At 39.1% G+C, this 26092-nt stretch overlaps 1 protein-coding gene across 1 annotated transcript in view; it reads left to right on the top strand.

The window, feature by feature from the left end:
- Window positions 1-26092, top strand: part of CSMD1 (CUB and Sushi multiple domains 1) — a 2070704-nt gene that overhangs the window by 1663975 nt on the left and 380637 nt on the right. Inside the window, exons 14-17 of the mRNA XM_070781602.1 lie at window positions 1604-1930; window positions 3745-3939; window positions 7057-7195; window positions 10561-10748. Of these exons, the coding sequence (XP_070637703.1) occupies window positions 1604-1930; window positions 3745-3939; window positions 7057-7195; window positions 10561-10748 (849 nt within the window). The remainder of the gene's footprint in view (window positions 1-1603; window positions 1931-3744; window positions 3940-7056; window positions 7196-10560; window positions 10749-26092) is intronic.

Below are 26092 nucleotides of genomic sequence, written 5' to 3'. Positions count from 1 at the left end.
CCACAGAGCATCACTTCCATCCAGAGGGGCTGATGCCAGCTCTGTAAGCCATCCGTGGACAGGGCCTGGGGTCTTTGCAACCTAATAATGTCCTGTGATGGCTTCCCTGAGTAGAGTTCCCTGAGCTGTACAGTAGGTTCTCGTTAGTTATCTATTGTATATAGTATCAGTAGTGTGTGGGACTCCCCAGGTGGCCGAGTGGTAAAGAATCCCCCTGCCAGTGCAGGAGATGCAAGAGATGCAGGTTTCATCTCTGGGTTGGGAAGATCCCCTGGAGAAGGAAATGGCAACCCACTCCAGTATTCTTACTGGAGAATCCCATGAACAGAGGAGCCTGGTGGGCTACAGTCCACAGGGTTGCAGAGCAGAACATGACTGAGCACACAACACACAAAATCCTGTGACACTTAAAACGCAATTGTGAGCTTGAAGTGATGTCACTGCATTTCAATGGAAGAATTGCCTGCTTCCTCCTGTTTTTTGTCCTGTTTTTAGTTTATTTTTTTAAGGTTCTCATTAGTTGTTTATCTTATATATAGTGTCAATAGGGTATATATGTCAACCCCAATCTTCCAATTCATCCAACTCCCTCTTCCAGCTTTGGTGTCCATATGTTTGTTCTCTGTGTCTGCGTCTCTGTTTCTGCTTTGTAAATAAGATTGTCTGTACCAAGTTTTTTTCAGATTCCACATGTCAATATACAGTATTTGTTTTTCTCTTTCTGACTTATGTCACTCCGTATAATGGTCTCTAGGTCCCTTGTAAGTGATTTAACAAGTAGAAAAGAAGGACTACATAGAAGATTGAAAAACAGATTTTTTTTTTATAACTAAGTATAGCAATAACCTGGAAACATACAGAAATAATGTAAAATAATAAGCAAATCCACACCCTAGAAATAAGTCCAATAGATGCTCCCTCCCAAAGAATATGTTTATAGACATATATAAAACATATATCTTACTGATTTCTCAGTACACATTAAGTAAATATTCCAAGAGACTTTTATATTATCCACCAGGATTTGGTCTGATTTTCCAAGTTGTTCTTTAATCATTGTTACCCTGTAAATGACTTAAAAAGTAATTTCAAAAAATGTGCTTTAAGGCATGTGCAAAATTTAAAATGAAAAATAGGGAAGTGATTAGAATCAACCTTGTTTTCTGGAAATTGTCCTTATGAAACCAGCATAATTTTTCATATTAATATTTGCTCTTCTGAAGGCAGAAAGTTATAACAAGAAATCTTAATATTTGCCACAAGTTTCAGTCAACTTGACAGGGTCATTTTTGAATCAAGCGTACACTTGATTATGTATCGGCTATGGTTGTTCTGTATGTTGAACTTAATCTGTTCACAACCCACAACAATCCCTGCTCAGAGAACTGAGATTCCCATATATGTTGAGGCCAAAAAACATAAAAACAGAAGCTGGATTGTAACAAATTCAGTAGATACTCTCAAAATTTAAAAAAAAAGAAAAAGTTGAACCATCCTAGTTAACTGCTGGTATAGACTTCCTTCCCAGGTCCTTAGCACACAGCCAGATCTTTGGATGTGGACAAAACTGTTTGAAACCATTATTATCTGTGTGTCTTCATAGTTTCCTGTTTCTTCAACTTTACGGCATCATCAGGAATTATCCTCTCGCCGAATTACCCAGAAGAGTACGGTAACAACATGAACTGCGTCTGGCTGATCATCTCTGAGCCAGGCAGCAGAATTCACCTCATCTTTAATGACTTTGACGTGGAGCCTCAGTTTGACTTCCTTGCAGTCAAAGATGATGGGATTTCAGACATAACTGTGCTGGGCACGTTCTCAGGCAACGAGGTGCCGTCCCAGCTGGCCAGCAGCGGGCACATCGTCCGTCTGGAGTTCCAGTCGGATCACTCCACCACCGGCCGAGGCTTCAACATCACCTACACCAGTAAGTGCATCCACACCCACCCCACCTCCAGGGTCTCCGCTGGCTCTACTCCGGGGTTTTATAGTCACAGTTCACAAAATTATATAACATTATCCTGAGAACCTAAAAAAATACCCCACTCTGTTGTAGTGTCTTGGTCACTCACCCCTATAGTGAGGACTGGTTGCTCACATACTTCTCTCTCTCTGGTTTTCCTTCCACCCATCCATCCATCCACCCCTGTATCCTCAATGCAATAGAATAGAGTAGTGAAAAGCACTGAGGTATTTGGAGTCAGGAGTCATGGATTATAACACCTGCTAAATGTATGGACTGGGTGTTCCCAGGTGACCTAGTAGTAAAGAATCTGCCTGCAATGTGGGTGACCCGATTCTGATTCCTGGGTTGGGAAGATCCCCTGGAGAAGGGAATGGCTACCCACTCCAATATTCTTGCCTGGAAAATCCCATGGACAGAGTAGCCTGGCGGGCTACAGTCCAATGGGTTGCAAAGAGTTGGACACAACTGAGCAACTAAACAACAGCTCGTATGTACTTAGTGAATTTTGATAAGACAGCTAACTTTTCTTTGCTTCAGACTCCTCATTTGATCATAGCTTACATTTAAGACCGTCTGCTTAAATTGTACTGTTGAGGGCATAAAGTAAGATAATAATGTTAAATAGGAGTGATAAGCTAAAATGTACTGGCTGCCTCCTTATCTTAGGTGATCTGCTTAGGATTTGACAGAAATTGTTTCATTTAACATTGTAGCAGCTCTGGACCATAAGCTTCATCTTCCTCATTCTGTAAATAAAGACAACTAGGCTCCGATAGTGGAGAAGGCAATGGCAGCCCACTCCAGTACTCTTGCCTGGAAAATCCCATGGATGGAGGAGCCTGGAAGACTGCAGTCCATGGGGTCACGAAGAGTCGGACATGACTGAGCGACTTCACTTTCACTTTTCACTTTCATGCATTGGAGAAGGAAAGGGCAACCCACTCCAGTGTTCTTGCCTGGAGAATCCCAGGGACGGGGGAGCCTGGTGGGCTGCCATCTATGGGGTCACACAGAGTCAGACACGACTGAAGTGACTTTGCAGCAGCATCAGCAGGCTCCAACAGGGGCTTCCCAGATGACTCAGCAGTAAAGAATCTGCCTCCAATGCAGGAGACACAGGAGACTCAAGTTCAATCTCTGGATTGAGAAGGTCCCCTGGAGAAGGAAGCAGCAACCCACTCCAGAATTCTTTGCCTAGAAAACTCCATGGACAGAGGAGATTGGCGGGCTGTATTAAGGAAAAGGCAAAAGGATAAGGGGGTGGCAGAGAATGAGATGGTTAGATGGCATCACCAACTCAATGGACATGAATTTGAGCAAACTCCGGAAGACAGTGGAAAACAGAGGAGCCTGGAGGGCTTCAGTCCATGGGGCTGCAGAGAGTCAAGCACAACTTAGCAAATTAACCACAAAAAGGCTCAGATGACCAGAGTAATCTTCCCAGGGACAGGTAGTAAGCACATGAGCTGGGATGCTAACCTAGATGTGCCAGAACCAAAATCCTTTTCTGTTACCTATGTATCTCATCTCCATTTTTCTTAGTGAAAAGGTGCCTTCCAATTTTGGGATGCTGTGTGGATGATAATGAGGTCTATCTACCCATCTCTCTCCTTCTGTCTCTCTAGGTATCAAAATTCTGTTTATTGAATGTATTTATCTATCTCTGAAAAATAGCTAAAACTGCTTTATAAGTGGTTCTGCTTTCTTTTTTAATACTCATGATTAATATCCAAGCGTTTGTTTGTTTTTTAACTCCGATTTTTTTTTTTTTTCAGCATTTGGTCAAAATGAGTGTCATGATCCTGGCATCCCCATAAACGGACGGCGTTTTGGTGACAGGTTTCTGCTGGGGAGCTCGGTCTCTTTCCACTGTGATGATGGCTTTGTCAAAACCCAGGGCTCGGAGTCCATCACCTGCATCCTTCAGGACGGGAACGTGGTCTGGAGCTCCACCGTCCCCCGCTGCGAAGGTGTGGGCCCCTCCCGTCTGCCTCTTACATTCCTCTGAAAGGGGGCATCTGACAGAAAACAAACGAGCAGACAACAACACTGGTTCCCTAAGGCTGCCATAGCCGAGTACCACCAAGTGGTGACTTTATCAGCAGGAGTTAGCGTCTCACGGTCCTGGAGGCAGGAAGTCCAAGGTCCAGGTGTCAGCAGGGCAGGCTCTGAGTGGGGCAGATGTTCCAGGCCCCTCTCCCGGCTTCTGGGGCTTTGCTTGTCTTGGCTTGTAGAAGCAGCATCCACACATTCTCCCCGTGAGAATGCGTCTCTGTCCCAAGTCCCCTCCTTCTAAGGACACCCATCGTATTGGACTAGGGCCTGCTCGAATGCCCTCGTCTTGACCAACCATGTCTGCAGTAACTTTTTTTTCCAAATATGGTCCCATTTTAAGATGCTGGGATTAGGAATCCGAAGTATCATCTGGGGGGAGTGTAATTCATCCTCTGCAAACAGCATCATTTTTAGCTCACTGTTTTGTTGCCCTTGGTGTAACTGACATATGTACAGCCTAACTAATTTTCTTCTTGACATTTCACTCTAGTTACCTGTGTAGGAAAACCAAAGGGGAAAGAATTAAGAAGGGTATTACTTTTAATGTATATTCAAGGTAGGGGAATATTTACTTATGATGTATACTCAAACCCCTCTTATCAGAATTGCCCGTGCATAATGAGCTAAGAAAACTTAATAAAAGTATCGCTCATAAATACCAAGGAAATGCAGATCTTTTTAAAGAGTACAAATTTTAGAGCAGCTTTAGATTCACAGCAAAATTGAAGGGAAGGTACAGAGATGTCCTGTGCACCCCCTGCCCTCTTGTATGCACAGCCTCCCCCATCAGCAGGGTCCTCCATCAGGAGGTGCATTTGTTATAACTGATGAACATACAGGGATGAATCATCATCACTCAGAGTCCACAGGCTCACTCTTGTGATTGTCCATTTGCTGGGCTTGGACCAATGTATATCACAGTGTATCCACCACCGTGGTGACCTACAGGGTATTGTAACTGTCCTAATATCCCCCAGCTCCACCCATCCACCCCCACCCCGCCCCATGCTTACTCAGCAGTGTTGGGAGCAGGGTTACGCTTCCCCACCTTTCCCTGTCCCCAGCCCTGCCTCCAGAGTCATTTCTCATTGTTTCAAGGACCAGCATTATCTTCAGTCATCATTGGCTGACCCTCCTAAATTTACAGAAAGATGTTCTCATTTCTGCAGTTTCACAAATTGTTAAGACAATTTGGTGGACTATCAGCACCACCACAGGGTGAACACTTGATCAGCTGAAGAGCAAGAAACCCACAGTAGGAGTTTCCTTTTTGTTTATTTTTTACTGCTTTTTTAAATTATGAGTTTTTTTTAATAGTTTAAATTTTATTAGTGTTAATAACTGAATAGGTCATTATCCTTTATAAATCAGTAAGCTTAGAATCAGGATTCTAAAATAAATGGTATGAATACTGGGGCAGGACTTCTTACTGCTTGAGGAAGTATATCACTACTAACTTTGAGGTGTGACTAATTTTATGAGAAAGAATCTCAAGACAAGCAATACTCTCTAATCTCTGTTCTCTCTGCCACATTCTTGCTGTGGGTGTGCTCACCTGCAGTAGGTGGTGTGAAGATGGGTCTAAGCTTCAGGGCCAGCATGTTCCTTTGCAGTCAGGGGAATAAAGGGGCATCAGTCAGCAGCCGTGAGAAATCCCATAGAGTCAGACAAAAGGAGAGAGTATCACTTTAAGTGTGAGTGGGCAATTCTCTCCTTGTTTGGAAGGGACCTTTTGATGAAGTTCAAGGCAAACCCCAGGGATGGGTTGTTAACAACAATAGCAAAGCCCCTAAACACAGACGGCTGTGTGAGTGCTTAGTTACTTAGTCACGTCCGACTCTCTGAGGCCCCATGGACTGTAGCCCACCAGGCTCCTCTGTCCTTGGGATTTCCCAGGAAGGATACTAGAAGGGGTTGCCATTCCCTGCTCCAGAGGATCTTCCCAACCCAGGGATCGAACCCATGGCAGGAGGATTCTTTACTATTAGTGCCAGCTGGGAATCCCAAACACAGACTAGTTAATGGTGAAAGAGACTGTTAAAGATTACTTGTACTGAGAAACTCAGCTGCTGAGAGAAAGATTTTTCTGTCTTTGTTTTACACCTAACCAGCTTTTATTCTTCTGTGCAATTCAGTGTCATTAAAAAACACAAGTTACCTTGAGTGAAAAATGACTGTACAAGAATACATCTCTATGGCAACAACTTTTAAAGTTCAAATAAAATTGGAGATTTCCTGGCAAAATATAAATTACCCAAAGTGATCCAATGAAAAGTGCAAAATGTGAATAATCAAAGTACTATAAAAGAGATTTGAAAGAAAAAGAATTTAGTAAATTATATGTGGCAAATTACTTTAATAAAATGAACATACCTTGAAGTGAATCAACACATACACATATTTTAAAATATGCACACACTGCAGAATATTTTAATTGTAGGTGCCAGGTAATTAAGTCTGTCAGCAGACACTTGTTGACATGAATACACGTAAGATATGAGTATCGGTGGTATCCCTGCCTCGTGACTCTGTTGTGATGATTGAACGAGATAATTCCTGGGAGGTGTTTGGCGCTGACCACTCTCTCAGACTGTGCCATTATTACCATTGTTAGGTGAAAAGAACTTTGCTGAAGGCTGACGATAAATGCCCAGGTGTGAAATATACGTGCTCTGATTTCAATATTCTCAGTTTACTTGGAAATAACTGGTAGCTCAGATGGTAAAGAATCCACTGTTAATGCAGGAGACCTGAGTTTGATCCCTGGGTTGGGAAGATCCCCTGAAGTAGGGAATGGCAGCCCACCTCAGTATTCTTGCCTGGAGAATCCCATTAACAGAGGAGCCTGGAGGGCTACAGTCCGTGGGATCACAGAGTCAGACATGACTGAGCCACTAACAAACTTTCAACCTTTGCTTGAATACTAGAAACCATCAAGTCTATGAACTCAGGAATGAATCCCTGCTGTTTCTGAGGTGTTGCCATGGTACATGTACATAATTTGACCTTCTGACCCCTGCATCATCTTTCAGCCCCATGTGGAGGACATCTGACAGCTTCAAGTGGAGTGATTTTGCCCCCAGGATGGCCAGGGTATTACAAAGATTCCTTAAATTGTGAATGGATAATTGAAGCAAAACCAGGACACTCTATCAAAATCACTTTTGATAGGTAAGAAAAAACTTTGCCTTCCTTAATTTGGACCTGATGACTCATGAATACCCAGCATTTTTATTTAAATGGATCTTAAGTCTTTAGAAAGATGACAGGTTTTCACCTTTGGTTCCCCTAAAGGAGTTCATTTAAAACAGGTGTTTGCTCAGTAAGTTCTGTTCTTCTCTGTTTTGTCCTCTAAGCCCACAGTTAAGGCACCTCTGCAGACGTGCTTGAGGGTGTGGTGGCCCCAGACAGCATTCCCAGTGTTCACAGTCACTGGCCCTTGAGTCCAGTTCTGTACTTTTGACCTGAGGGTGGAATAAATTCGGCTTGGTGTTTTATTGCAAATGGAGCCCTTCGACCCTTAGGGGTTTGCAGAGCACAAAAGAAGAGCTCTGTGGCTTTCAGAGTGGCTCTGGGAAACTGAAAGGTGGTCTGGGTTGCAGAGTTGATAGCAGACTGTGTGCAACAGATTTCTTGCCTTTTAATTAGCCACAAGTGGTTCCGTCACTGGAGTGCTGCTCAGCTTCGGTGTTGGATAATGCATTTGATAATCTAAAAAAGAAGAAACATGCTATTTGAATTCTCCATGATGAAACATTGTCCAGATTGTCTCAACCATTGATTTGAAAATCAAGAACCTAAAAATGCTATAGAATGGACCCAAATGCTTTAAAATTCAAGGAAGCATCTTTGTTTAGTGTTTCAAGATTAATATCTGAGCAAACTGAGCTCTCTCCAGCAATGAGCTTCCTAAGCAGACTGAGTTTAGGGTTCTAGTATTCAGACTATTACAATGTCTCAAGACAGATATACCTTATGACATTATTTTCTACACTAATTTCCTAATACTCAATGATAGCATCCATAAAGGAGAGGTTTTTAGCAGGAATTGTATTATCACTTAGTAACTGTTTATATTTGAAGTTATTATTGGCATTATTATATCTGATGGGATAATTACGACTTCAGTAGGATAATCTCTCAGAAGAAAAGAAAAAAAAATGGTCTATGTATTCCTTATATTGGAGAATGGATTCTGGCATATAATTTTAGTCAATGGAAAAAAAGAACTTTATAAATATTAAATACATTGAATTTAGTTTCTTATTATAATTTTTTATACTTTCTAGTATTGAGAGGGGAAAAACGCAGACACACGCCCTGATTCCCAGCAGCACATCACATTTAACTCATTTAGTAAAAGTGGTGATTTCACATTCTGGTTTGGCACAATTTCTTAGTGTTTCATTTTCAGTTGCTGGAAAAAAAATACTCATAATGTTTCTCAATCTTGTCTTTTCTATATTATTGGACTGTGGTATTTGCTAAATTCCAGCATTTCAGATACTTTTAGACACTTGTGATTTTTTTTCACCCTGTACATTGCACACAGTCTTCTAAAGATTACTTGCATAGTGCTTAGGTTTATAACTTGAGCTGTGGGCTGGCATCCTAATAAAGAGCGTGTTTATACAAACAGTTTTAAATTCCGCACTGAGGGTATTGTTATGCGGTGTGTGCTGGGTTGCCAGACATGGAAATCATTTACATTTCTCTTTCTGAAGTTGCCCTGGAGATCCTCCAGCTGCGGAGGTGTGCCCTCTATCTGTCCCGGCTATCTCTCAAGATGAAAGTTGTGAAAACTTCAGGGCAGATATTGCACATGAGATTTATCCCATGCTCATCTAGGCTTCTTGAATGTGAACTCGAATAAACTGTGAAGCCATAGACACTTTAGAGAACATTTTTAATAGTAAAATGCAAAGCTGCCCTCTCTCCCCACCCGCAAATGCCTGGCCTCTGACCATATTCTGACCTAGCCACATGCTACACCAATTGGTTGAAATCCTGGAAGATGAAGGGTCAGGGACCATTCTAAGTTAGTTGCATGAAGATATTATTATTATGTATTCACACAAAGAAAGGGCTTCTCAGATGGCACTTGTGGTAAAGAACCGGTCTGCCAGTGCAGGAGATGCCAGAGACATGGGCTCCATCCCTGAGTTGGGAAGATCCCCTGGAGGAGGGTGAGGGACCCAGTCCAGTATTCTTGCCTGGAGAATCCCATGGACAGAGGTGCGTGGTGGGCTACAGTCCATAGGGTCACAAAAAGTCAGACAGGACTGAGTAACTATACACACACACAAACACACACAAGGAAAAGTGTGTGATTTAATGATCACACACAGGGTCCTTTGATTTCATCTTTTTTCATTGCTCTGTGCTAGGGGCCTAAGATGGCCACTCTGTCCCTTCTTTCTCCTCCCTGCCAGCACCATGCAATGCCCACCCCAGGGACCACGGCACAGGCTTCCCCCCAATTCCTTGATCACTGAGTGCATCAGAGGCCCCGGCAGTGAGCTGCTTCCTGGGGACCACGCCAGACCCTTTGAAAGCCGGTTAGCTCAGACGGGCCCATTTACACAATTATCTCAGTGTCTGGAATGGCACCTCCACTGTATCTGAGAGCACCCAAGTGGCTGCAGCTGTGTATGAGCATAACACCAGACCAGGTTCTCTGGAGGCATAAGTCCTCCCAGGAAGGAAGGTTAGGCACTTCTTGGAAGCTGTTCTAACTTTCTCAAATCACTGAAGTAGCATTTGCTTTCTGAAGCCCAGTGTCCTTCTACTGTTATACCAGAGTCAGTGCAGCTTTAGTGCTTCCCAGATCTACTATATTCTTCTACTTTTCTGTCTATTCATTCTATTATTTTTGAGAGCTTGATATTGAAACTCCAACTAAAAATCTTAATTTATCAACTTAATAAAACAAGTATAATATATAGTGGAACTATTATATATGTGATGTTGCTCTGTATTTTCCAAGTCTCCAAGTATGTTATCATACTTTCATAATTAAAAACATTAATAAAAGAAAAAAGAATTACTGCAGCTTTAAAAGGCACAGGATTCTTTATTTCAGGAAAAGTATTTAAAGTAGTGTCATATTTGATTTACCTCTTTCCTTTAGGAGATCATGTCACTTCAATATGCTCATTTTAAGAAATCTGTAATCATGTTATACTGGGGATCATGAAAAAACAGTTTGAAAATGCATCTTGATTGACTTTCACTGATTGTTGATTCTCTATCTAACTGGCTCACAGTATTTGTATTTTAAAGCTGAATGACCCCCCCTACCCCATTTGTGATATTACTGGACAGAGTATTCAGTCATGGGGAGGGCTGTGGGAGTGCACAGAAGTTAGTAATAACCTTAGATACCACATGTGCCAGAGTCTGAGAGTGCATGTGTATCTGGATCTATTTACTTCTCTTGCTGTACTTGGGTTTTCACTCAGTGACTAAAGACACAGGATTCCTGTAAGTTAGCGCTGCCCTGCATTTCTCTTCTCACTGGACACATTTGCCCGCAGATTCCAAACCGAAGTCAACTACGACACGCTGGAGGTCAGAGATGGGCCGGCCAGCTCGTCCCCGCTGATCGGGGAGTACCACGGCACGCAGGCGCCGCAATTCCTCATCAGCACGGGCAACTTCATGTACCTCCTGTTCAGCACAGACAACAGCCGGTCCAGCGTGGGATTCCTCATTCGCTATGAGAGTAAGTGGTCCCCATGCCAGGGCCCTGCCCTATTGCCAGGTGGAACTCAGCGCCTGCGGTCTCGCTGAGTCACGTGGCAGGAGACTTGCTGATTCCCACTTCTTTCCACATTGCACTGCGCAATCCGCAGGACTTTCTCTGTGAAGGACAGAGAGCCTTGGTGATTTTTAATTCACAACTCAAAAAGAAGACACAGTGATTTATTATAAAATAAGATAATAAAATCAGTAAAACAATGAAATATGTTCATTTACTTCAGAATGTAATATAATAATAAATTTCTCTATTATAAAGTATACCTACTGGCCATGTGAGCTATACAAAATATCACTAAAATTATGCATCCTAAGCAATATATTTTGCTAGAAAAATGGTTACGGCAGTCCTGGTACTTATTTGTGATTATGTATATGCCCATTTCACCAGGTAGAGAGCATGGAACTAAGAGAGAAGAGAGAGAAAGCCCAGCTGAACTGTCACTAAATGACAAAAAGCTGCTATCAGTACTGTCAACTACTATCAAAAACATTTAAGAACAATGATTATAAATATTTAAACACAATTGCTAAACTATCATAATGCAGTGTGTTCTGTAAAGTAACCCCAGTTTCCTTCCTGTTGTGGTTTTCATCCATCTGTCCAAGTTTGGCTCTTCGCTTTAGCTTCTCACATCAGGAGATCACAGGACTATATTATTTGGTTGTAATATCTGTGCCTGTCTTTCTGAAATGGAGTGGAGTGGGACTGAGCTTGGGATGTTTTTCTGATGCTAGTCAGCTTTTCCCTTCTCTGAAAAATCTTCACATCCAGAATAGGGTGAAAAAGATGAATGGGAGCAGGTCAGTATGGAATCCAGGGCAGGAATACATGCTTTCTTTCTTCTTTTTTTTTTAAACAATGTTTTAGAGTCTTTCCTAAAATACATTAAATGAACTTTTAATGTGTAAAAGCACAGGTAATTTTATAAATGTATGAAAGAGCCATATCTCACTTGCTGAATTTTTAGTCTTTTTTTCTTTCCTTGCCTTCCTTTCCTGACATATTACACTTCTACTCATGTTAATCTTGCCCAATCTTCACTCCAAATAAAAGTGATGACTTACAGGACATTAAAAAGTAATGAAATGCAAAAGGTTCTCCTTCTTAAAATACACTTCAAGTTTAAAAAAAAATGTAAATTTGATATAAGTGCTATATATATGAAGCATATCTAATAATTACTAAATGAAGCTTTAATGTATAAAAACACATGTAATTTTATAAATGTATGAAAGGTCCATATCTCACTTGCTGAATTTTTAATCTTTTTTCTTTTCTTGCCTTCTTTCCTGACATCACCCACTGCTACTCATGTTAATCTTGCCCAAACCCTTTCTAATAACTAAAATTAAAAACTTGTGCACATTTCTCTGTTTGACAGGCTCATCTATATAATTATGTGCAAACATATATATGCAAATACACATATAAGGTTACATGCACCTTTTGACTAATATGAAATTATATTTTATTCATATTCTGATAATAAGAAATTGTTAGTGATTTAAAGAATAATTTTATATTTAATTCAAATTATTATATAAGCTTCATATATATAGAATTTATATCAAAGTTATATTTTTTTAAATACTTGAGGAGATAACAGTTGAAAACTTCCCTAAAATGGAGAAGGAAATAATCACCCAAGTCCAAGAAACCCAGAGAGTTCCAAACAGGATAAACCCAAGGTGAAACACCCCAAGCCACATATTAATCAAATTAACAAAGATCAAACATAAAGAACAAATATTAAAAGCAGCAAGGAAAAAACAACAAATAACACACAAGGGGATTCCCATGAGGATAACAGCTGATCTTTCAATAGAAAGTCTTCAGGGCAGGAGGCAATGGCAGGACATACTTAAAGTGATGAAAGAAAATAACGTACAGCCCAGATTACTGTACCCAGCAAGGATCTCATTCAAATATGAAGGAGAAATCAAAAGCTTTACAGACAAGCAAAAGCTGAGAATTCAGCACCACCAAACCAGCTCTCCAACAAATGCTAAAGGATCTTCTCTAGACAGGAAACACAGAAAGGGTGTATAAACTTGAACCCAAAACAATAAAGTAAATGGCAATGGGATCATACTTATCAATACTTACTTTAAATGTAAATGGGTTGAATGCCCCAACCAAAAGACAAAGACTGGCTGAATGGATACAAAAGCAAGACCCCTATATATGTCATCTACAAGAGACCCACCTCGAAACAAGGGACACATACAGACTGAAAGTGAAGGGCTGGAAAAAGATATTCCACACAAATAGAGACCAAAAGAAAGCAGCAGTAGCAATACTCATATCAGATAAAATAGACTTTAAAACAAAGGCTGTGAAAAGAGACAAAGAAGGACACTACATAATGATCAAAGGATCAATCCAAGAAGAAGATATAACAATTATAAATATATATTTGCACCAATATAAGAGCACCACATGTAAGAAAAATGCTAACAAGTATGAAAGGGGAAATTAACAATAACACAATAATAGTGGAAGACTTTAATACCCCACTCACACCTATAGATAGATCAACTAAACAGAAAATTAACAAGGAAACACAAACTTTAAAAGATACAATAGACCAGTTAGACCTAATTAATATTTATAGGACATTTAACCCCAAAACAATGAATTTCACCTTTTTCTCAAGTGCACACGGAACCTTCTCCAGGATAGATCACATCCTGGGCCATAAAACTAGCCTTGGTAAATTCAAAAAATTTGAAATCATTCCAAGCATCTTTTCTGACCACAATGCAGTAAGATTAGATCTCAATTACAGGAGAAAAACTATTAAAAATATAAACATTGGAGGCTGAACAACACGCTGCTGAATAACCAACAAATCACAGAAGAAATCAAAATATTCATAAAAATGAATGAAAATGAAAACACAACAACCCAAAACCTGTTGGACGCTGTAAAAGCAGTGCTAAGGGGAAGGATCATAGCAACACAGGCATACCTCAAGAAACAAGAAAAAAAGTCAAGTAAATAACTTAACTCTACACCAAAAGCAACTAGAAAAGGAAGAAATGAAGAACACCAGGGTTAGTAGAAGTAAAGAAATCTTAAAAATTAGGGGAGAAAGAAATGCAAAAGAAACAAAAGAGACCATAGCAAAAATCAACAAAGTCAAAAGCTGGTTCTTTGAGAGGATAAATAAAATTAACAAACAACTAGCAAGACTCATCAAGAAACAAAGAGAGAAAAGTTAAATCAATAAAATTAGAAATGAAAATGGAGAGATCACAACAGACAACACAGAAATAAAAAGGATAATAAGAGACTACTATCAGCAATTATATGCCAATAAAATGGACAACGTGGAAGAAATGGACAAACTCTTAGAAAAGTACAACTTTCCAAAACTGAACCAGGAAGAAATAGAAAATCTTAACAGACCCATCAAAAGCAAGGAAATTGAAACTGTAATCAGAAATCTTCTAGCAAACAAAAGCCCATGTCCAGACGGCTTCACAGCTGAATTTTACCAAAAATTAGAGAAGAGCTAACACTTATCCTACTCAAACTCTTCCAGAAAATTGCAGAGGAAGATAAACTTCCAAACTCATTCTATGAGGCCACCACCACCCTAATACCAAAACCAGACAAAGATGCCACACAAAAAGAAAACTACAGGCCAGTATCACTGATGAACATAGATGCAAAAATCCTTAACAAAATTCTAGCAATCAGATTCCAACAATACATTAAAAAGATCATACATCATGACCAAGTAGGCTTTATCCCAGGGATGCAAGGATTCTTCAATATCTGCAAATCAATCAATGTAATACACCACATTAACAAATTGAAAAATAAAAGCCATATGATTATCTCAATAGATGCAGAGAAAGCCTTTGACAAAATTCAACATCCATTTATGATAAAAACCCTCCAGAAAGCAGGAATAGAAGAACATACCTCAATATAATAAAAGCTATATCTGACAAGCCCACAGCAAACATTATCTTCAATGGTGAAAAATTAAAAGCATTTCCTCTAAAGTCAGAAACAAGACAAGACTCTCACCACTACTATTCAACATAGTTTTGGAAGTTTTGGCCATAGCAATCAGAGCAGAAAAAGAAATAAAAGGAATCCAAATTGGAAAAGAAGAAGTAAAACTTTCACTGTTTGCACATGAGACTGTTGTAACATGATCCTCTACATGGAAAACCCTAAAGACTCCACCAGAAAATTACTAGAGCTAATCAATGAATATAGTAAAGTGGCAGGATATAAAATCAACACACAGAAATCCCTTGCATTTCTATACACTAATAATGAGAAAACAGAAAGAGAAACTAAGGAAACAATTCTATTCACCATTGCAATGAAAAGAATAGGATACTTAGGAATATATCTACATAAAGAAACAAAAGACCTATATATAGAAAACTATAAAACACTGGTGAAAGAAATCAAAGAGGACACTAATAGATGGAGAAATATACCATGTTCATGGATTGGAAGAATCAATATAGTGAAAATGAGTATACTCCCCAAAGCAATCTATAGATTCAATGCAATCCCTATCAAGCTACCAACAGTATTTTTCAGAGAACTAGAACAAATAATTTCACAATTTGTATGGAAATACAAAATACCTTGAATAGCCAAAGCAATCATGAGAAAGAAGAATGGGACTGGAGAAATCAACCTGCCTGACTTCAGGCTCTACTTACAAAGCCACAGTCATCAAGACAGTATGGTAGTGGCACAAAGACAGAAATATAGATCAATGGAACAAAATAGAAAGCCCAGAGATAAATCCACACACTATGAACACCTTACCTTTGACAAAGGAGGCGAGACTATACAATAGAAAAAAAAAAAAAAAAAAAAGACAATCTCTTTAACAAGTGGGGCTGGGAAAACTGGTCAACCACTTGTAAAAGAATGAAACTAGAACACTTTCTAACACTATACACAAAAACAAACTCAAAATGGATTAAAGATCTAAACATAAGACCAGAAACTATAAAACTCCTAGAGGAGAACATAGGCAAAACACTCTCCGACATACATCACAGCAGGATCCTCTATGACCCACCTCCCAGAATATTGGAAATAAAAGCAAAAATAAACAAATGGGACCTAATTAAAATTAAAAGCTTCTGTACAACAAAGGAAACTCTAAGCAAGGTGAAAAGACAGCCTTCAGAATGGGAGAAAATAATAGCAAATGAAGCAATGGACAAATAATATCAAAAATATATGAGCAACTCCTGCAGTTCAATTCCAGAAAAATAAACAACCCAATGAAAAAATGGGCCAAAGAACTAAACAGACATTTCTCCAAAGAAGACATACAGATGGCTAACAAATACCTGAAAAGATGCTCAACATCACTCATTATCAGAGAAATGCAAAACCAAACCACAATGATGTACCATTTCATGCCAGTCAGAATGGCTGCTATCAAAATGTCTACAAACAATAAGTGCTGGAGAGGTTGTGGAGAAAAGGGAACCCTCTTACACTGTTGGTGGGATGCAAACTAGTACAGCCACTATGGAGAACAGTGTGGAGATTCCTTAAAAACCTGGAAATAGAACTGCCCTTTGACCCAGTAATCCCACTGCTGGGCATACACACCGAGGAAACCAGAATTGAAAGAGACACATGTACCCCAATGTTTATTGCAGCACTGTTTATAATAGCCAGGACATGGAAGCAACCTAGATGTCCATCAGCAGATGAATGGATAAGAAAGCTGTGGTACATATACACAATGGAATATTACTCAGCCATTAAAAAGGATACATTTGAATCAGTTCTAATGAGGTGGATGAAACTGGAGCCTATTATACAGAGTGAAGTAAGCCAGAAAGAAAAACACCAATACAGTATACTAACGCATATATATGGAATTTAGAAAGATGGTAACGATAACCCTGTATGCAAGACCACAAAAGAGACACAGATGTATAGAACAGTCTTTTGGACTCTGTGGGAGAGGGAGAGGGTGGAATGATTTGGGAGAATGGCATTGAAACAGGTATAATATCATATAAGAAACAAATCGCCAGTCTAGGTTTGATGCATGATACTGGTTGCTTGGGGCTGGTGTACTGGGATGACCCAGAGGGATGGTACAAGGAGGGAGGAGGGAGGGGGGTTCAGGATGGGGAACACGTGTATACCCATGGCGGATTCATATTGATGTATGGCAAAACAATACAATATTGTAAATTAATTAGCCTCTAATTAAAATAAATAAATTTAAATTCAAAATTTTAAAAATAAAATAAAAGGAAAAGAGAAGTGAAAGGCAAGGAGAAAAGGAAATATCTACTGATCTGAATGCAGAATTCCAAAGAATAGCAAAGAGAGGTCAGAAATCCTTCCTAAGTTATCAGTGCAATCCTTCCTAAGTGGGTAGCCTAGCCCTTCTCCAGTGTATCTTCCCAACCCAGGAAATGAACTGGGGTAACCTGGATTCCAGGAAGATTCTTTACCAACTGAGCTATCAGGGAAGCCCTGGAATTCAAGCTGAGGTAGCTCAAATCCTAAAAGATGATGCTGTTAAAGTGATGCACTCAATGTGGCAGCAAATTTGCAAACTCAGCAGTGGCCACAGGACTGGAAAGGGTCAGTTTTCATTTCAATCCCAAAGAAAGGCATTGCCAAAGAATGTTCAAACTACCACACAATTGCACTTGTTTCACAGGCTAGCTAAGTAATGCTCAAAATTCTCCAAGCTAGATTTCAACAGTATGTGAACTGAGAACTTCCAGATGTTTAAGCTGGATTTAGAAAAGGCAGAGGAACCAGAGATCAAAATGCCAACATCTGCTGGATCATCAAAAAAGTAAAAGAGTTCCAGAAAAACATCTACTTCTGCTTTATTGACTATGCCAAAGCCAATAGACTACACCAAAGACTCTGTGGATCACAGCAAACTGTGGAAAATTTTTAAAAAGATGGGAATACAAGACCACCTTAACTGCTTCCTGAGAAACCTGTATGCTGGTCAAGAAGCAACAATTAGAACCAGACATGGAACAATGGACTGGCCCCAAATTAGGAATGGGGTACATCAAAGTTGTATATTGTCACCTTGCTTATTTAACTTATATGCAGAGTACATCACGTGACAATGCCAGGCTGGATGAAGCACAAGCTGGAATAAGGATTGCTGGGAGAAATATCAATAACCTCAGATATGCAGAATACATGACCCTTATGGCAGACAGCGATGAAGAACTTAAGAGCCTCTTGATGAAAGCAAAAGAGGAGAGTGGAAAAGCTGGCTTAAAACTCAACATTCAAAAAACTAAGCTCCTGGCATCCAGTCCCATCACTTCATGGCAAATAGATGTGGAAAAAATGGAAACAGTAACAGAATTTATTTTCTTGGACTCCAAAATTACTGCAGATGGTGACTGCATCCATGAAATTAAAAGATGCTTACCCATTGCAAGAAAAACTATGACAAACCTAGATAGCATATTTAAAAGCAGAGACATTACTTTACCAACCAAGGTCTGTGTAGTCAAAGCTATGGTTTTTCCAGTAGTCATGTATGGATGTGAGAGTTGGACCGTAAAGAAAGCTAAGTGCCAAAGAATTGATGCTTTTGAATAGTGCTGTTGGGGACGATTCCTGAGAGTCCCTTGGACAATAAGGAGATCAAACCGGTCAACCTTAAAGGAAATCATTCCTGAATATTCACTAGAAGCACTGATGCTGAAGCTCCAATACTTTGACCACCTGATGTGAAGGACTGACACATTAGAAAAGACCCTGATGCTGGGAGAGATTAAAGGCAGGAGGAGAAGGGGATGACAGAGGATGAGATTGTTGTATGGCATCACCAACTCGATGAACATGAGTTTGAGCAAGCCCTGGGTGTTGGTGATGGACAGGGAAGCTTGTCATGCTGTAGTCCATGGGGTTGCAAAGAGTTGGACATGAAGAATGACTGAACTTAACTTTTCATCATTGATCAGCTAACATGCATTCTGTCCTCCCAATTCCACACATTTTAGAAAAACTAGTTGGCCTTTGGATGTAGATTTGGGTGAAACTTAGGATAATCAGCAGTTTTAGGTACTGATGAACATGTGGATGTAATTTACTGTCTTCACTCTCTTTTGTGTACCAGTTTGACAGAGATTCTTCATCTGAGGGAATTCTTCTGTTATCCTTCAGCTACAAAATCAATCAGCCAGTGTAATGTATCCACTGTGTTCAGGCCGTGCTGTGAAACCTCATAATCACTGCCTTAGAAAGTGAGAGCGTGTGTGGAAAGTGAAAGTGTGAGTGTAGAAAGTAAAAGTGTGTAGAAAGTCTGTAAGCCTGTAGAAAGTGAATGTGTCTGTGTTTGTTTAATGTGGTTGTAAGTTCAGAATGAATGTACATGTGCAAAGTGAAAGTGTGTGTAGAAAGTGAAAGTGTGTTTGTGTACACAGTGAAAGTGTGGGAAGTAAATGTGTATGAGTGTAGAAAGTTAGTGTGTAGAAAGTGAAAGTGTATGAGTGTAGAAAGTGAACATATGTGTTGAAAGAGAGAGTGTGTGTGTGTGTTTGAAGAGTAAATTGTGTGTGGAAATTGAATGTGTGTGTGTATAAAAAGTGAATGTGTGTGTGTAAAAAGTGAATGTGTCTGTGTAGAAAGTGAATGTGTGTGTAGAAACAAATGTGTATATGTGTGTGTAGAAGGTGAATGTGTGTGTGGAAAGTGAGTGTGGTAGTGTGGAAAGTGAAAGTGTATATAGAAAGTGAAAGTATGTGGGAAATGAATCTGTATGTAGAAAGTGAATGTGTGTGCATACATAAGTGAATGTGTCTGAGTATGGAAAGTGAATGTGTGTGTAGAAAGTGAATAAGTGTGTATGTGGGTGTGAATTTTTGTGGGTGTGGGTGAAGAATGTGAATGTGTGTGTGTGTATAAAGTGCATGTTTGTAAAAGGTAAATTTGTATATAAAACGAAAGTATGTGTAGAAACTGAATGTGTGTAGAAAGTGAAAATATGTGTATGGTGAAAGTGTGTGTAGAAAGTGAAACTGTGTGTACAGAGTGAAAGTGTGTAGAAAGTGAAAGTGCATGGGTGTAGAAGGTGAAAGTGTATGGTTGTAGAAAGTAAAAGTGTGTGTATAGAAAGTGAGTTTGTGTGTGTGGAAAGTGTATGTGTCTGTGCATAGAAAGTGACTGTGTGTATAGAAAGTGAAGGTGTATGTGTGTGTGTAGAAATAAATGTGTGTGTTGTTGAAAGTGAATGGGTATGTGTACAATGTGAGTGTGTTGTAGAAAATGAATGTGTGTAGATAGTGAATATCTGTGTAAAATGGCTGTGTCTGTGTGATTGTAGAATGAGAATGTTTGTGAGTGTAGAATGTAATTGTGTGTGTGTAAATGTGAATATGTGTGTATAGAAAGTGAAAGTGTGTAGAAAGTGAGTGGATAGAAAGTGAAGAGTGTGTAGAAAGTGAAGAATGTGTGGACAGTGAATGTGTATGGAAAGTGAAATTGTGTGTTGAAAGGGAATGTGTGTGTAGGAAGTGAATCTGTGTATGTGTGAAAGTAAAAGTGTGTGTGTGTGTAGAATACGAATGTGTAGAAATGAAACAGTGTGTGGAAAGTGAAAGTGCATGTGTAGAAAGTGAAAGAGTGTATGTGTAGAAAGTGAATGTTTGTGTGTAGAAACTGATTTTGGGTTTAGAAGTGTGTGTGTGTGTGTGTGTGTGTGTGTGTGTGTGTGTGTGTGGAAAGTGAAAGTGTGTGTAGTAAGTTAAAGTGTATGAGTGTGGAAAGTGAAAGTGTGTCTGTATAAAGTGTGTGTGGAAAGAAAATGTGTGGAAAGCAAACATTTATAGAAAGGGAATGTGTGTGTGTAGAAAGTGAATGTGTGTTTTCTGTGTAGAAAGTGATTGTGTGTAGATAGTGAATGTGTTTTAAAACTGTATATCTGTGTGAGTGTAAAATGAGAATGTTTGTGAGTGTAGAATGTAATGTGTGTGTGGAAAGTGAAAATGCCTGTGTAAAAATGTGTGTATCTGGAATGTGAATGTGTGTGAAGAAAGTGAATACATGTCTGTGTATGGGAAGTGAATGTGTGTTTAAAAAGTGAATGTGTATGATTGGAATGTGAAGATATGTGGAGAAAGTGAAAGGGTGTGTAAAAAGAGAAACTGTAGAAAGTGATGGAGAAGGCAATGGCACCCCACTCCAGTACTCTTGCCTGGAAAATCCCATGGACAGAGGAGCCTGGTGGGCTGCAGTCCATGGGGTCGTGAAGAGTCAGATACGACTGAGCAACTTCACTTTCACTTTTCACTTTCACGCATTGGAGAAGGAAATGGCAACCCACTCCAGTGTTCTTGCCTGGAGAATCCCAGGGATGGGGGAGCCTGGTGGGCTGCCATCTCTGGGGTCGCACAGAGTCGGACACAACTGAAACGACTTAGCAGCAGCAGCAGCAGCAATAGAAAGTGAAAGGGTGTGGAATATGAAACCAAGTGTAGAAAGTGAATGTGTGTAGGTACTGAATGTGTGTGCATAGAAAGTGTGTGGATGTGTGCTGTAGAATGAGAATGTTTGTGAGTGTAGAATGTAAAATATGTGTTTGTAGAAACTGAAAGTCTGTGTGTAGAAAGTGAATGTTTAAATAGAAAGTCAATATGTGTTTGTAGAATGTGAATATGTATGTGCATAGAAAGTGAAAGTGTGTGTATGGAAAGTGAGTGTGTGGGTGTAGAAAGTGGAAGTCTGCATAGAAAGTGAGTGTGGTTGTGTAGAAAGTAAAAGTGTGTGTGTACAGAAACAAAGTATATGTGTGTAGAAATGAATGTGTTTGTGTGTGTAGAAGGTGAATGTGTGTGTAGAGTGAATGAGTGTGTGTAGAAAGTAAAAGTGTATGTGAGAGTAGACAGTGAAAGTGTGTGTAGAAAGTGGACAAGTGTGTTGTGTGTAGATAGTGAATGTGTGTGGATAGTGAATGTGTGTGTATAGAAAGTCTATGTGTGAATATAGAGTGAGAATGTTTGTATAATGTAAAATACGTGTGTGGAAAGTGAAAGTATGTGTAGAAAGTGAAAGTGTGCCTGTAGAAAGGGAAATTATCTGAGTGTGGGGAGTGAAAGTTTGTGTGTAGAAAGTGGTTATGTTTGTGTAGAAAGTGAATATGTGTGTAAAAAGTGAATATGTGTCTGTGTTGGGAGTGAAGATGTGTGAGTGTAAAACATAAATATGTGTGAGTTTAGAAAGTGCATGTGTGTGTTGGAAGTAAAACTGTAAAAAGTGAAAGTGTATCTGTGTAGACAGTGAAAGTGTGAGTATAGAAAGTGAAAGTCTGTGTAAGAAGTGATTTCTGTTGGTGTAGAATGTGAACATATATGTAGCAAATGAAACAGTATATGTGTAAGAAGTGAAAAAGTGTTTGTAGAAAATGCCTGTATGTGCAGAAAGTGAATGTGTGTGTGTGCAGAAAGTGAAAGTTTAGGAGTGTTAAATGTAAAAGTGTGTGTAGAAAGTGGATTGTTGTAGAAAGCAAAACTGCATGTGTGGAAAGTGAATATTATCTGTGTGTAAGAAGTGAATGTCTGTGTGTTATGTGAATGTGTGAGTTTAAAATGTGAATAAATATATAGAAAGTGAAAGTGACTATGCATGAACTGAAAGAGTGTTTGTGTGGAAAGTGAAAGTGTGTGTGGAGAATGAAAACCTGAGTGTATAAGGTGAAAGTGTGTGTAGAAAGCAAAGATGTGTGTGTATAGAAAGTGAATGTATGAGTGTGTGTGTACAAACTGAATGTATATATGTTCAGAAATGAATGTGTATGTGTATGTAGCAGGGGAATGTGTGTGTAGTGTCAATGTGAGTATGTAAAACGTGAAAGTGTATGTAGAAAGCGAATGTGTGTGTTGTGTCTTGAAAGTGAATGTGTGTAGATAATGAATGTGTGTGTGGAGAATATCTATGTGTGTGTTTAGAAAGTTTATGCCTGTGCTGGTGTGGAATGAGACTGTCAGTGTATTAATGTGAAATGTTTGTGTAGAAAGTGAATGCATCTGTAGAAAGTGAAAGTGTGTCTGTAGAAATTAAAGTTGTGTGGAAAGTGAGTGTCTGAGTGTGGAAAATGAAAGTGTGGCTGTAGAAAGTGAGTGTGTGTTTGCATAGAAAGTGATTGAAAGAGACACATGTACTTCAATATTCATCACAGCACTGTTTACAACAGCCAGGACATGGAAGCAACCTAGATGTCCATCAGCAGACAAATGGATAAGAAAGCTGTGGTACATATACACAATGGAATATTATTCGACCATTAAAAAGAATGCATTTGAATGAGTTTTAATGAGGTGGATGAAACCAGAGCCTATTATACAGAATGAAGTAAGTCAGAAAGAAAAACACCAATACAGCATATTAACGCATATATATGGAATTTAGAAAGATGATAATGACCATATATGCGAGATAGCAAAAGAGACACAGATGTAAAGAACAGTCTTTTGGACTCTATGGGAGAAGGTGAGGGTGGGATGACTTGAAAGAATAGCATTGAAACATGTATATTATCATATGTGAACTAAATCACCAGTCCAGTTTTGATGCATGAGACAGGGTGCTCAGGGCCAGTGCACTGGGATGACCCTGAGGGATGGGATGGGGAGGGAGCTGGGAGGGGGGTTCAGGATGGGGAACACATGTACACCCATGGCTGATTCATGTCAATGTGTGAAAAAAACCACTACAATATTGTAAAGTAATTAGGCTCCAATTAAAATAAATAAATTAATTTTTTAAAAAGAAAGTGAATGTATATAGAAAGAGAATATGTGTCTGTGTAGGAAGTGAATGTGTGTAAAAAATGAACAAGTGTGGGTTTAGAATGTGCATATATGTTTAGAAAGTACAAATGTGTAGAAAGTGAAAGTATGTTTGTGTAGAAAGTGAAAGTGTATTCGTGTGGGAAGTATGTGTGTTGAAAGTGAGTTGTATTTGTGTGGAAAGTGAATGTGTGTGGAAAGTGAAAGTGTACTTGTGTAGAAAGTGAGTTGTGTTTGTATAGAAAGTGAATGTGTGTTGAAAGTGAGTGTGTACACGTGTAGAAAGTGAGTATGTGTGTTTGTAGAAGGTGAATGTGTGCATGAAGAAAATGAATGTGTATGTGTAGATAGTAAATGTGTGTGTAAAAGTTAATGTGTGTATAGAAAGTGAATGTGTGTTTGTCAGTAGAAAGTGTATTGTGTGTGTGTGTGTGTGTGTGTGTGTGTGTGTGTGTAGAAACTGTGTGTGTGTCAAATGTGAATGTTTGTGGGTGGAAATTTAATGTGTGTCTTCAGAAAGTGAAACTGCATTACTGTAGAAAGTAAAAGCATGTGTAGAAAGCTAGTATGCGTGTGTAGGAAGTGGATGTGTGTAGAAAGTGAATATGTGGTGTGTGTGTGTAGAAATGACTCTGTGTGTGTGTGTAGAAAGTGAATGTAAGTGTGTAGAAAGTGAAAGTGTTTTAGAAAGTAAGCGTGTGTGTGGAAAGTGAAGGTATGTGTCTGTGTAGAAAGTGAATTCACATGTGTGTAGTGTGTGATTGTGTGTGTATAGAAAGTGAAAGTATGTGTAAAAAGTGAATGTGTGTGCAGAAAGTTAATATGTGTGTAGAAAATGAGAGTGTGTTTGTGTAGAAAGTGAGAGTGTTTCTGTAGAAATTGAACGTTTGTAGGAAGTGAAAGTGTAGATTGTGGAAAGTGAGGGTGTGTGTGTAGAAAGTATGTGTGTTTGTGTAGGAAGTGGATGTGTATGTGTAAAAAATGAATATGCATGAGTTTAGAATGTGAGTGCATGTGTAAAAAGTGAATGTGTGTGTAGAAAGTGAAAATGTGTGCAGAAAGTGAGTTGTGTATGTAGAAATTGACTGTGTGTTTACAAAGTGAATGTGTGTAGAAAGTCAAAGTGTGTGTGCATAGAAAGTGAATGTGTGTGTATAAAGTGACTGTGTGTGTTTGTGTAGGAAGTGTGTGTTTGTGTAGAAAGTGAATGCATGTGTAGAAAGTGTGTGTGTGTAGAAAGTGAATGTGTGTATGTAGAATGTGAATTATGCAAGTGTGTAGAATGTGAATGTGTGTGTAGAAAGTCAGTGTCTTTGTGTAGAAAGTGAATGTATGTGTAGAAATTGAATGGATGTATAGAAAGTGAATGTGCATATAAAGTGAACGTGTGTGTAGAAAATGAGTGTGTAGAAAGTGAATGTGTGTTTTAAAAAGTGAGTGTGTGTGCTAAAAGTGAAAGTGTGTAGAAAATGAAAGTGTGTGTTTACAAAGTGAATTATATGTGTTTAGAAAATGAATGTGTGGGTAGAAAGCAAATATGTGTGTTTGTGTAGAAAGTGAATGTGTGTGTAGAAAATGAAACAGTGTGTAGAAAGTGAATGTGTGTATAGGGAGTGTGTGTTTGTGTAGAAAGTGAATGGATGTGTGTAGAAAGTGAATGCATATGTAGAAAGTGTGTGTGTGTGTGTAGAAAGTGAATGTGGGTGTGTGTAGAATGTGTGTGTGTGTAGAAAATGAATGTGTGCATGTATGTGTGCAGAAAGTGAACGTGTGTGTGTGTGTGTGTGTGTGTGTGTAGAACATGAATGTGTGTGTGCACACACTGAAAGAGAGGAGCCAGGTGGGTGACGGGTCTTGGGGCACATGCTGGCCATCTGCTATTGGTGTATTTGCAGCTCAGACAGTTATATCCTGTTGCTAAGATGAGAGGCATAGGTTAGTTTGAGGATTTTAGTTAGAATAACTAATTTTTAAGAAAAAAAATCTTGGGAATAATGATGCTATATCTTTTTTTTTTTCTTTTCATTGTTTCACTTATTTTTCCCTTGGAACACTTCACTGTACTAGTCCTTTCCGCTGTCTCTTAACTAGAGAGTAAAGAGCACAGACTTACAAAGTGCAAAGTTTGTTCATCCTACCAATTCTGAAACCAGATGCAAGTCCTAGGGGTTCCTGTAATGACCCTCAGGTTTGGTAATTCAGCAAAAGGTCTCACTGAAAGCGCCCTCCCTGCTTCTGTTTCTGCACCTGTTGGATCACATGGTGGTGCTTTAAGGAAACCGCATCACTTATTTATCTAAGAAACTTACTCTTTAGTGGCAAATCGTGTATTTGACTGAATAAGGGAGGGTATATTCATAAGATATGTCATTCAAACTTTGGTAAAATATATATGATGATCAGAAACATCCCAAATATCATTTTAGGAGAGTAAATGATCTGAATACTAGTAATAATTTAAGAGTTTTCATTAATATTTCACCATAATTGCACTGTTTTGAATCTTACTGAGAGAGT

The sequence above is a fragment of the Bos indicus genome, chromosome 27 (genome assembly GCF_029378745.1).
Source record: "Bos indicus isolate NIAB-ARS_2022 breed Sahiwal x Tharparkar chromosome 27, NIAB-ARS_B.indTharparkar_mat_pri_1.0, whole genome shotgun sequence".
Classification (NCBI taxonomy): domain Eukaryota; kingdom Metazoa; phylum Chordata; class Mammalia; order Artiodactyla; family Bovidae; genus Bos; species Bos indicus.
Note: the sequence above shows the minus strand (reverse complement) of the source record. Positions and strands in the feature narration are given on the sequence as shown.